The sequence below is a fragment of the Littorina saxatilis genome, linkage group LG16 (genome assembly GCF_037325665.1).
Source record: "Littorina saxatilis isolate snail1 linkage group LG16, US_GU_Lsax_2.0, whole genome shotgun sequence".
Taxonomy (NCBI): domain Eukaryota; kingdom Metazoa; phylum Mollusca; class Gastropoda; order Littorinimorpha; family Littorinidae; genus Littorina; species Littorina saxatilis.
The window spans coordinates 43,096,618-43,109,297 of record NC_090260.1 but is presented as its reverse complement, the minus strand read 5'-3'; the positions used below and the strand labels follow the sequence as shown (position 1 = coordinate 43,109,297).

Sequence of the window (12,680 nt, the reverse complement as noted above, 5' to 3'; positions counted from 1 at the left end):
GCTACTTTTGGAGGCAAATTTGATTGAAGAAAAATTCGATCCTCTGTTTTTGTTAATATCCGTGTTACGATTCAGGAGGATACGTTCATATCCGTGCAACGATTTAGGAGGAGACATATATGTTCTTGTAAATATTGTAGCCAAAGCTGAAAAAATGCTTTTGGGTTAGCAGGGGGAAGGAATATTTTCATGAGATTGTTTTAACACCACCCCCCCCCCCCTCCCCAACATAAAAAAAAATCAACGTTTTTTTTTTTTAAATTTGGATTTTGCTAGGATTTTACGTACAACTAATTAAAAAAATTCGATTTGATTGAGAACCTTGTTCCAGATGTACATAGACATTAGGTTAAAACTGTATTCTAAATGTCTGTTTGAATATTGTAGTTATTTTTGACATTTTCATTGATTTCATGTCCACTGACTCCATGTAACACGTGACAGGTAGAACGCAGATTTGACCTGTTTTGAACATGATGTTACTTTTTTTGTGGTGCTTTGATGTTCCATAATTACCTAATCTTCAAAATATGAATGTATCCTAAAGGTCTATTTAATATCACAGTTGTCATTTATAACATTTTGAATAATTTCATGTCCACTCACACAGTGTAACATGTGACACGTAGAATGCTGTTATGACTTGCTTTTAACATGTTTTGCTATTGTTTCTGTTTTCATATTCCATAAATAACCTAATCTTTAGATTGTAAATGAAAAGTTAGTGTATGTATAACATTCTGGTTGTTATTTCAAATATTATGAATATTTTCATGTCCATCAATATTTTTGTAACACGTGACACCTACAACAACATGTTTAACTAGTTTGAGCAAACTGTAACAACTTTTAGGGATATTTTTAACATGTGTCAGTGTTTCTGTTGAAGTGTTATATTTTATTTTAGGGTTTATACTTCTTGTGGTTACTTAGCAGAAAGTATCAGTTTGGACTTTTATGATGTTTGAGCGTTTTGCGACATTACGTGACACTGCATTCAAGATTTGGCTCCAAATGTACTTTTAAAGACTGATAATGCTTCTGCAGGGTCTGTTTACTAGAAATAAATCATTACCAGTTGTATGAAATGATATTAATGGCTTCTGTGGTCAGTTTTGTTGCACATGTGGCTTTTCTCAAAATTGGCGTTTTATGGCATATTATCAAACCGTACACATTTCCCAAATGCACAAACCATTCTTTTATTACACAAATGTGTTCATCAAAGACTAATGTATCACTTAAAACACCAAAAAAAATCAACTGAAAAGGTTTAGTTTGTCACAAATGTCCAAGCACCCCCCCAGCACCTTTTGGCAAAGCCTCATATATACAATGTAAGGCCTCTCTGATGAAAGGACGCCTCCCATGAAAGGACACTTTTGTTGTCCCTTTCCCTATGATCTTCACCAAATTATACCCGTCACGACAGGCCACCTGCAAAAAAAGGGGGGCGTGTTTGCTGATCCAACGGTGTGCTGTCATCACAGGTATCGTTGTTACTTTTTTCCAGCTGACTTTAAAGGTACCTTGCTTCCTGTGGAAATAACCAGAGGTATGTCCAGGGTCGTAACTGGGATACCATTAGTATGCAGCCAATCACACTATCTTCCCTAAGGTCCAAATCGAAGAAAACCGTTCTCGTTTAGATGGTTTGAAATAAGACTCAGGTTATGTAAGTGTGTTGCCACTGGGAAAGCATGAGTATGTGAGACCTTTGATCACTAAGAGACGTTATGTGTTTAGCTAGGTCCGTTTATCACCAAATGACAAAAAGAAGCCACCAGTACATTTAAAAATTCCCTTTTTTTTTTGCTTCTTTGTTCCATATTTGTGTTTTTGTGTACTAGATTTTTATTGTCCACTTACTCCAGATATTGGGTGCCCAACGTGATTATGAAAAAATAGACCATACGCGTAATATCTAAGTATGCACTAAAGCTACATGAGCGTTATTTATATGACGGTTATGTAAACGGTAAGGTATACAGTAATCTGATGACGTTTACATTTGTGCGTCACTTCTCTTTTGACGTCATATGGAGAAAAAACCTGTCAAGGCCGCAAAATTGAGAGATTTTTTTCCTTTCAGTTTCGCTTGATCTTAAACGGTGGTCTTCTGCATTTAGAGACCAGAACGGGGGTCACCTAAAAAGAGGTGTTCCCGTATCCGAGGTCACGCTAGGCGAGGTTTTCTTAGTCATACAAAGAAGGCTTTAGGTCGGGACCAACACCCTGATTGATGTTATCAGAGGTGTGACCTTAAACGGTAGTGACGTTAACCGGGGAGTATTGTAATGAGTAAAAAACGCAGAAATAACACATGCGTCATGCAGAATCATGCCGGCTGGGGTGTATCGTTACCCTGCTGAAACGTCAAGGTGGATTGATGATTTTGTTTCTATGATGGACAGAGTATATGCTTTTTCTCCTTTGTATGTGTTAACATGTGTCGCTTAAAAGAACCAGATTGCAAGAACCTGGCACCACAATCGCTGCATACATGCTTTTTTTACCCTGTATGTGTAAACATGTGTCGCTTGACTCCAATCAGAAAACGGCAACAACATCGATTCTTCTCTAAAACCTGGAATTACACTCTGAACCGAAATGTTTTTTCTCTCCTGTATGCGTTAACATATGTCGCTTCAAATTACTTGACCGTAAAAACCTAGCACCACACTCATTGCATGCATGGTTTTTCTCTCCTGAATGTGTTAACATGTGTTGCTTCAAATCACTAGACCGTAAAAACATGGCACTACACTCATTGCATGCATGCTTTTTCTCCCCTGTATGTGTTAACATGTGTTGCCTCAAAGAACCAGACAATAAAAACCTGGCACCACACTCATTGCATGCATGCTTTTTCTCCCCTGTATGTGTTAACATGTGATGCTTCAAATAAGAAGACAGTTTGAAACTAGCATCACACTCAGTACACTCATACTTTTTCTCTCCCGTATGTGTTGACATGTGTCGCTTCAAACAACCAGACCGTATAAATCTGGCACCACACTCATTGCATGCATGCTTCTTCTCCCCTGTATGTGTTAACATGTGTTGCTTCAAATCACCAGACCGTAAAAACATGGCACTACACTCATTGCATGCATGCTTTTTCTCCCCTGTATGTGTTAACATGTGTTGCTTTAAAGAACCAGACCGTAAAAACCTGGCACCACACTCATTGCATGCATGCTTTTTCTCCCCTGTATGTGTTAACATGTGTTGCTTCAAATAAGACAGTTTGAAACTAGCATCACACTCAGTACACTCATACTTGTTCTCTCTCGTATGTGATGACATGTGTCGTTTCAAAGAACTAGACCGTAAAAACCTGGCACCACACTCATTGCATGCATGCTTTTTCTCAAATGTATGTTTTAACATGTGTTTCTTCAAAGAACCGGACTGGAAAAACCTGGCACCACACTCATTGCATGCATGCTTTTTCTCCCCTGTGTGTGTTAACATGTGTTGCTTCAAATCACCAGACCGTAAAAACCTGGCACCACACACATTGCATGCATGCTTTTTCTCCCCTGTATGTGTTAACATGTGTCGCTTCAAATCACCAGACCGTAAAAACCTGGCACCACACTCATTGCATGCATGCTTTTTCTTCCCTGTATGTGTTGTAATCACAACCTGCTGATTCTTGTGACCTGAACACGGGAATGTGGTGTCAGACATTGGAACTGGATCTGTTTCACGTCTCTCATTTAGTTCTAATCTACCCATGCTTTGAGTTTCTGTTATCCATCTCCCTCGTTTCAGCCAGGTATCACAATGAGTGTCGACTGCAGTCTTTATTTCTGGTGTCTGTATCTCTTGGTTTAGCCAGATATCGCTATGAGTGTCGACTGCAGTCTGTGTTTCTGGTGTCTGTATCTCTTGGTTCAGCCAAGTATCGCTGAAATTATCGACTGCAGTCTGTTTTTCTGGTGTCTGTATCTCTTGTTTCAGCCAGGTATCACTATGAGTGTTAACTGCAGTGTGTGTTTCTGGTGTCTTTATCTCTTGTTTCAGCCAGGTATCGCTATGATAGTCAACCACAGTCTGTGTTTCTGGTGTCTGTATCTCTTGTTTCAGCAAGGTATCGCTATGAGTGTCGACTGCAGTCCGTGTTTCTGGTGTCTGTATCTCTTGTTTCAGCCAGGTATCACTGTGAGTGTTGACTGCAGGCTGTGTTTTTAGTGTCTGTATTTCTTGTTTCAGCCAAGTATGACTGCAATTGTCGACTGCAGTCTGTATTTCTGGTGTCTGAATCTCTGGTTTGAGCCAGGCATCGCTGTGCCCATTAACTGCAGCTTTTCCGTCCAATGACTGCACCGTGGGCATGGTAGCTGTGTTGACTGCAGCTTTTCCGACCAATGACTGTACTATAGTCATGGTAGCTGTGTTGACTGCAGCTTTTCCGTCCAATGACTGCACTGTAGGCATGGTAGCTGTGTTGACTGCAGCTTTTCTGTCCAATGACTGCACTGTGGGCATGGTAGCTGTGTTGACTGCAGCTTTTCCGACCAATGACTGCACTATAGTCATGGTAGCTGTGTTGACTGCAGCTTTTCCGTCCAATGACTGCACTGCAGTCATGGTAGCTGTTTTGACCTCCCTGTCCGGCACTGAAAGGAATGCAAGTGATATATAGGTGATGCAAATTAGTATCTACAGAGACTGTAGAGTACACAGAGACGCTTCTTACAGCGCTGAAAAATGAAACAGGAAGCCCTGTGGCGCCACCACACAGAAAAATGTAAAAACCTACTTTTGCTTTCCACAGCAGTAGCGATATCGTGCAACACAACCATAGCCGTACCATAAAGAAAACACAGTGGGGCATGGTCTTTGTGTGTGTGTGTGTATGTGTGTGTAACTGACTCAGAGAGAGAGAGAGAGAGAGAGAGAGAGAGAGAGAGAGAGAAAGAGAGAGAGAGAGAGAGAGAGAGAGAAAGAGAGAGAGAGAGAGAGAGCTTTCTGAACAAGAAAGAAGCAACTGATAAGAAATAAGACAATCATCAATCGATCAAGATTCTTTGTTGTTTAAGCTAGTTGCTGTATTTTACAGTTTTCCTTACATGATGATTTCTTAGCTCCGTGCAATTGACTACCCATATCAGTTTCGGGGTGCTGGGACGACGCAAAGTTGACTCAATGCCTTAGTTACCGATTTAACCGGGAACTATTTTGTTAACGATTTATTCCTGACAATATTTTTTCAGGCTTAACTGACCATGTATATACAGTGAGTATGTATTTGTATTTGACTAAAACACACAAAAATAACGACAGTTAGTTCATGAAAAGACACTGACTTGAATCATGTTTGCAAAACTACAGCGATGCAGCGGGTATTGCCTAAGTAAATTTGATTTAATTTTACTCTACACCATTTTCTGCGGTGTTTATATGGTCATTTAAAAAGGATGTTCACAAACCAAACATATTTTTTCATTCAATTACTTTTTGCAGCACTGTCAGCCGGACAGAACAGATGGTATGTTGATACAAACGTGATATAAACACAGTCGACAGTAGCCGCTATACGCGAACTTCCTTGTGCGTCCGGGAGTTGCTCTTTTCCCGCGCGCTGGCGGCCGGTCTGACTTGCGCACCGCAGTGCAAAAAAGGATGTACTCTATAGTCTCTATGTACTCTATAGTCTCTGGTATCTATTACAGTAATAAATCGAAAAATTAAAAAAAAAATTTCATTTAATTAATATACATGTACTTATCCAACTCACATATACAGGGTGGGCCATAAAAAGTGTCCACATTTAATTTGTTAATATTTTTCCTGTAAAGTGATATTTTCTTTTCTGTTTCAGATAGAATTTGAGACAAGCATCTTAGAATTCTTTTAAAGCCTGAATGGATCGCATTCCAGTACAGGAAAGGACCAAAATCGTTGAACTTTACTTTGCTACCAATTCTGTGGTTCTCGCCCAGCGCGCTTTTCGGAGAGAGTTCCCTGGCACACACTGTCCATGTGCGAGAACTGTGAAGCGCCTCGTGGATAAATTCAGGAACACTGGTAGTCTCGCAGATAACAATAAAGGACATAGTGGTCGACCATGTTCTGCTAGAAGTCTACCTAACATTGAAGCAGTAAGGGACCGTTTGCAGGAATCCCCACAAAAATCAACAAGGTGGCTGTCACAGGAAGTCGGTATCTCGAGGACATCTGTACGAAGGATCATACACAAAGACTTAGGATTGTTTCCGTACAAGATACAAATTCTCCAACAACAAACTGATGCAAACAAAAGAGAAAGGTTAGAATTCAGTCAAAGCATTTCTGAAAGAATTGAAAACAACCCAGGAGTTCTCGACCTCATTTTCTTCAGCGATGAAGCCCATTTTCATTTGAGTGGACATGTCAACAAACAAAACATGAGATTTTGGGCACCTAATCAGCCCCATGAACACATCCAGCCACCACTGAGCCGCGAAAAAGTAACAGTGTTGTGCGCAATTGGCAAAGGCATGGACAGTGTGTGCCAGGGAACTCTCTCCGAAAAGCGTGCTGGGCGAGAACCACAGAATTGGTAGCAAAGTAAAGTTCAACGATTTTGGTCCTTTCCTGTACTGGAATGCGATCCATTCAGGCTTTAAAAGAATTCTAAGATGCTTGTCTCAAATTTTATCTGAAACAGAAAAGAAAATATCACTTTACAGGAAAAATATTAACAAATTCTTCTTCTTCTTCCAATAATGTTCAGCGATCAATGAATTGACCATTATGTTGGCAAAGTGCAAGTGTGTGTCCTAGATTAAAAAAAAAAAATTAAAAAAAGAAAAAAAAAGGTGGGGCAGGGGGAGGGCGGTTACTGTGCCTGTATGGCCCTCATTGCCCTCAAGCAGAAGGCATTATAGGAGGGGGCCTCGACAACATCTGATGGGAGGGAGTTCCAGTCGACAGTGGTCCTCGGGAATTAAATTTTGTTTGTTTGTTTGTTTGCTTAACGCCCAGCCGACCACGAAGGGCCATATCAGGGCGGTGCTGCTTTGACAGTCAACGTTTGTTTGTTTGTTTGTTTATTTGTTGCTTAACGTCCAGCCGACAACGCAGAGCCATATCAGGACGAGGAAGGGGGGATGAAGGGGGCCACTTGTCAAGCGATTCCTGTTTACAAATGCACTAACCCATTACTTGTGTCCCAGCAGGCTTTAGTAAAACTAAATTAATACCTACTGGAAGATAACCAGTTTCCAGTATGTTGAAATAGGCTTAACCCATCTACCGCCGGACCCACATCAGAACACTAACAGATTAAACTATACATGAATCGCGAGACAAGCGGCAAGAGAAGAGATTTTTGGAAAAAATACAGGTGAATGAGCAAGAAGGCAGAAAAAAGAAAAGAATTCATGAAGAAAAAGAGAGCATGACAGGAAAGAGGAACCAAAAATCTACCTAACAGCAAACTAGAAAGCTCCTGCGGTTCCAAAAACAGGAGGGGCTTTTAATTTCATAACCGCAGTGCCCCACTGCGGGAACAGTCAACGTGCGCCACACACAAGACAGAAGTCGCAGCACAGGCTTCATGTCTCACCCAGTCACATTATTCTGACACCGGACCAACCAGTCCTAGCACTAACCCCATAATGCCAGACGCCTGGCGGAGCAGCCACTAGATTGCCAATGTTAAAGTCTTAGGTATGACCCGGCCGGGGTTCGAACCCACGACCTCCCGATCACGGGGCGGACGCCTTACCACTAGGCCAACCGTGCCGGTCGGGAATTAAATGTGGACACTTTTTATGGCCCACCCTGTATGGCATTAACTTCCATTTGATGGTTAGACATTGAAGTACAGACCCTGGTAACAGGGGGAGGTAACTCCCAAAACAAAACAAAGTCTTGTTGTCAAGACCATGTTAGTTACCTCCCCTACCGGTATAATCATTCCCACTGAAACACCACCTTCAAAACATTAAAACGTTTGCGGGGTAGGTAGGGAGGGTATTTACTATGTGATTTGGGTAAGTATATTAATTAAATGAAAATTTATTTTTGAAATTTTCGATTAAATAACATTCTTACGCCAACTCACATAATTATAGCAGAATGTGTGTGTTCGGAGGGGGGGGGGGGAGACTTAGCTTTGCATCTACCGGTATTTGAGAGTAAATCCTCCTTCTTCTGCATTCGTGGGCTGAAACTCCCATGTACACTTGTGTTTTTGCACGAGTGGAATTTTATGTGTATGACCGTTTTTACCCCGCCATTTAGGCAGCCATACGCCGCTTTCGGAGGAAGCATGCTGGGTATTTTGTGTTTCTATAACCCATCGAACTCTAACATGGATTACAGGATCTTTTCCGTGCGCACTTGGTCTTTGGCTTGCGTGTACACACGAAGGGGGATAAGCCACTAGCAGGTCTGCACATAAGTTGACCTGGGAGATCGAAAAATCTCATATCTTATTTGTCAAGAAAACACACAATCAATTTTCTTCCAAAACAGTCAGTTTTCTTTGCCTGTCTTGTTTAAAGCCCCACTCCGCCTAACAGGAGGTTTACAGAATGAGTAAAGCTTTTCACAAAAAAAGTCATAGAAACACGAAGAAACAAAGCTTTTCACAAAAAAAGTCATAGAAACACGAAGAAACAAAGCTTTTCACACAAAAAAGTCATAGAAACCGACTCTGGGTGGCCGAGTGGTAAACACACTTGCCTCGGAAGCGAGAGGTTGCGCGTTCGACCCTGGGTCAGGGCGTTAGCAATTTTCTCCCCCCTTTCCTAACCTAGATGGTGGGTTCAAGTGCTAGTCTTTCGGATGAGACGAAAAACCGAGGTACCTTCGTGTACACTGCATTGGGGTGTGCACGTTAAAGATCCCACGATTGACAAAAGGGTCTTTCCTGGTAATATTATGCAGTAGTAGTAGTAAGGCTAGGCGCTTTGCACCCTCGACATTACTAGCTATTACTTAAAGGCACAGTAAGCCTCCCGTAAACCATCACAGATACTGTCAGGCTTTTACACACAGTACAAACACCCTTTCATTTGAGCGCTCACCAAACGGGAACATCCTAGGTGCCCTACGTAAAGAGCGAGCAATTTTCAAAGAATTTATTTTTGCGTGGTTTATCTTACCCCTGAGCCATCGTGAACCCGTGTGATCCAGTTTCCCTTTTTCACAATGCAGTCGTCAGTTTGTAATTTGAATGCGGCTCGCTGTGAGCTTATCTGCAATAGCACGTTACAGTACTCCTCGGATAAGGTGACCCCCCTTGGGACCAAAAAAAATCGTGATCTTATCCGAGGGACACGTTAACCGATCCTCGGATAAGATCAATTCCAGTAGAACAAGAAGGGCAAAGCCCATACGACTCACATGCTTTACACATTTGTCCTACCAAAATACATGTGACCTTGACCCAAGGTCAAGGTCATCCAAGGTCATGCAACACAAAGCTGTTAATTCAAGACATAGGAAGTACAATGGTGCTTATTGGCTCTTTCTACCATGAGATATGGTCACTTTTAGTGGTTCACTACCTTATTTTGGTCACATTTCATAAGGGTCAAAGTGACCTTGACCTTGTGACCTTGACCTTGATCATATGTGACCAAATGTGTCTCATGATGAAAGCATAACATGTGCCCCACATAATTTTTAAGTTTGAAACAGTTATCTTCCATAGTTCAGGGTCAAGGTCACTTCAAAATATGTATACAATCCAACTTTGAAGAGCTCCTGTGACCTTGACCTTGAAGCAAGGTAAACCAAACTGGTATCAAAAGATGGGGCTTACTTTGCCCTATATATCATATATAGGTGAGGTATTGAATCTCAAAAACTTCAGAGAAAATGGGAAAAATATGAAAAATAGCTGTTTTTTAGGCAACATTTATGGCCCCTGCGACCTTGACCTTGAAGCAAGGTCAAGATGCTATGTATGTTTTTTGGGGCCTTGTCATCATACACCATCTTGCCAAATTTGGTACTGATAGACTGAATAGTGTCCAAGAAATATCCAACGTTAAAGTTTTCCGGCCGGCCGGCCGGACGGACGGACGGACGACTCGGGTGAGTACATAGACTCACTTTTGCTTCGCATGTGAGTCAAAAAAATGATCTTATCCGAGGAGATCAGAGTTTAGTTTGAGGCCCCATAAAAGACTTCCCGCCAATTGAAAGTCAATGACGTGATAATGGGCAGATCCAGAGAGAGACACACACTGACATACTGACACTGACACAGAGACCATCAGCTGCATTAGAGAGAGAGGGAGAGAGAGAGAGAGAGAGAGAGAGAGAGAGAGAGAGAGAGAGAGAGAGAGAGAGAGAGAGAGAGAGAGATAGAGAGAGGAGGTGAGTTAAGACAGACAGACATAGAAAGAGAGGAGAGACACAGACAAACTGATCATGACAGACAGAGATAAAGAGAGGAGACGGAGAGAGAGACATAGAGTTAAAAAGAGGGAGATCGAGAGAGAGAGAGAGAGAGAGAGAGAGAGAGAGAGAGAGAGAGAGAGAGAGAGAGAGAGTAGGGGGGGTCAATAAATATGAAACAAAAGACGATATGTTCCCCCGGCCTCGGACCGACAAAAAAGCTGGTCTGTCAACAAACCACCAAACATCGTCACAGTTTTTGTCATCATCTTGGTAGTGAGAAAATAAATGCACAATCAACCCAGGGAGCCATGCTTTGAAACACGGGTTCCGTGCTGGTAACCACACGAGTCCCGGTTTAATAACCACTGGCAATCAAAGCTGGCGTGTGAAAGCAACTTTCTGTGTTTTTGAGTTCATTAAATGTTGGGATGAATATGTCAGGTTTGAGGATGCACAGTTCATCTCGGTATTCCACCCCCTCGGCTTTCTGTTGTAAATATTAAGCTGAGTGATCGAATGTGGAAGCTACGTTTGGTCAAAGGTCACAGAAGATTTGCGTCGTGCAGCGAAAGAAAGAATCGCGATCTTGTTTCCGACTCAGTACCTCTTTGTTTTTCATTAGACCTGTCATTCTGCTTGCTCGGCTTTGTTAGATGTTTGCATATCTTGTTGCTATTTTCTTTGCTTTTATTATAGTTTCTTATTTGTGCTTCGTTTATCGATACAACGTCTTGTGCACGGGTCAAAATGTGTGTGTCAGGGGTCGTTTTACTTGAACTTGACGTTCGTGTTTCTCCGAACGTCTGTGTATCGAAACACAGATACACGCACTCCATGACTCTGTAAGAAGACAAAACATATCGCTAGGTTTCTTTTGTTTTTAATAAATTTATGACTGTTGTGTTTGTGGGTTTACGTACAGAGAGGCGGAGACATAGTGTTGGTTCGGCCATGCTTTAATATCAAGAACCTCAACTCTTCTCCTATTCATACGGAGTGCTGTCCCTTGGACCTTTAGCTAATAGACTCACTCTAATGGAGCTATCTCTAAATGGAACATGATATGCTTGCCTAGCAATATACATGACATCCTCTCTTTTACAAATAAGAAAATACTTCTAGTCATAACACTTAGAACAGAAACAAAACTTTTAAACTTACTCCTGTGAAACTTCACTTATAAAAAATGTTCTTATTCACACATTGAACTTTCATACTGACAATTTCAGCATTCATACTGACAATGGATTTGTTACACATTCACACTCTGGTTACTATTCTATAATGTTTACCTACATCACCTAAAGATGGACAATGTTTTGCACTCCAATAAACATAATAAAATCTTCAAGACATTATCATTGTGTCTGCATGTTTATATGATGTGAATGTTATTTTGACATGTGTTACAAACATCTTGTACATAGTCATCGTTTCAAACATTGCGTGAATGAATCTTCTGTTCATTTAGTGTCTCTGAGCAATTGAAAATAAAATCTGTCTTCAAACATTCTTTATCTCCAGCATACATTCTTATTCATATTCTGAATCTTTCTTAATCAATACTGTAAATCATAATCAATAAAAAAAATACAACTGAACTATTCATAACTTTCTGAAATTAAAATAGTACCATTACTCTGGTTATCATTCTCTGCTGTCTACTCTAGCATACTTTCATCATCATTACTGTCAGCTGTACCTACTCAGTTCATGTGTACTCATCACTGTATTTCTTGGGTTGTTTGACAACTCTTCCGGATCTGGTTGTTACTGCACTGTCTTTGTTTTCAACCATGTTCTTGTCATCAGTTTGTACTGGAATCTGTTCAGTTCCTATTTTCTTTTCTTTTTCTTTCTGATTTGAGTCTTTCACATTCTGATCAGTAGTTGGTATGGTAACTGTTCTGTTGGAATCACTGTCTCTGGATGCTACCTTTGTTGGTCTGAGCATTTTGCGGTTTCTTCTGTACTCTACATTCTGTTCATCTCTGACTACATAGGATCTTGGTGTAGAATGAGGAGTAACTACTTCTGCTTTCTTCCATCTGTTACCAAACTGCATCATGACTGGATCTCCTGCTCTGAGTTTTGTCAAATTGCCACTGGCTTTTCTGTCAAAGTACTCTTTCTGCTTCTTCTGGCGAGCAATCAAATCTTTGTGATTCTTCTTGTTCTGCTGTTTTCCTGGTTTCAACAGTTCTGCTCTTGTTGGGAGTGTTGTTTTCAGTTTTCTGCCTAGAAACAATTCTGCAGGTGATTTTCCTGTGTCTAATGGTGTGTTTCTGTAGTCTAGGAGTGATCTGTGAGGATCTTTGGATTTTTTC

General features: G+C 41.0%; 1 protein-coding gene and 1 long non-coding RNA gene across 2 annotated transcripts in view; both read right to left on the bottom strand.

The window, feature by feature from the left end:
* LOC138949675 (uncharacterized) overlaps positions 1-12,680 on the bottom strand; it is a 349,293-nt gene that overhangs the window by 68,033 nt on the left and 268,580 nt on the right. The window lies entirely within an intron of this gene.
* LOC138949643 (zinc finger protein 436-like) lies at positions 852-4,921 on the bottom strand. Its single transcript, XM_070321433.1, has one exon. It carries the CDS (start codon positions 4,597-4,599, stop codon positions 2,581-2,583), a length of 2,019 nt encoding a protein of 672 aa, XP_070177534.1. The 5' UTR covers positions 4,600-4,921; the 3' UTR covers positions 852-2,580.

Excerpts from the sequence above, each read along its gene's own strand:
- LOC138949643 (XM_070321433.1), bottom strand. The coding sequence starts at position 4,599 with ATGACTGCAGTGCAGTCATTGGACGGAAAAGCTGCAGTCAACACAGCT.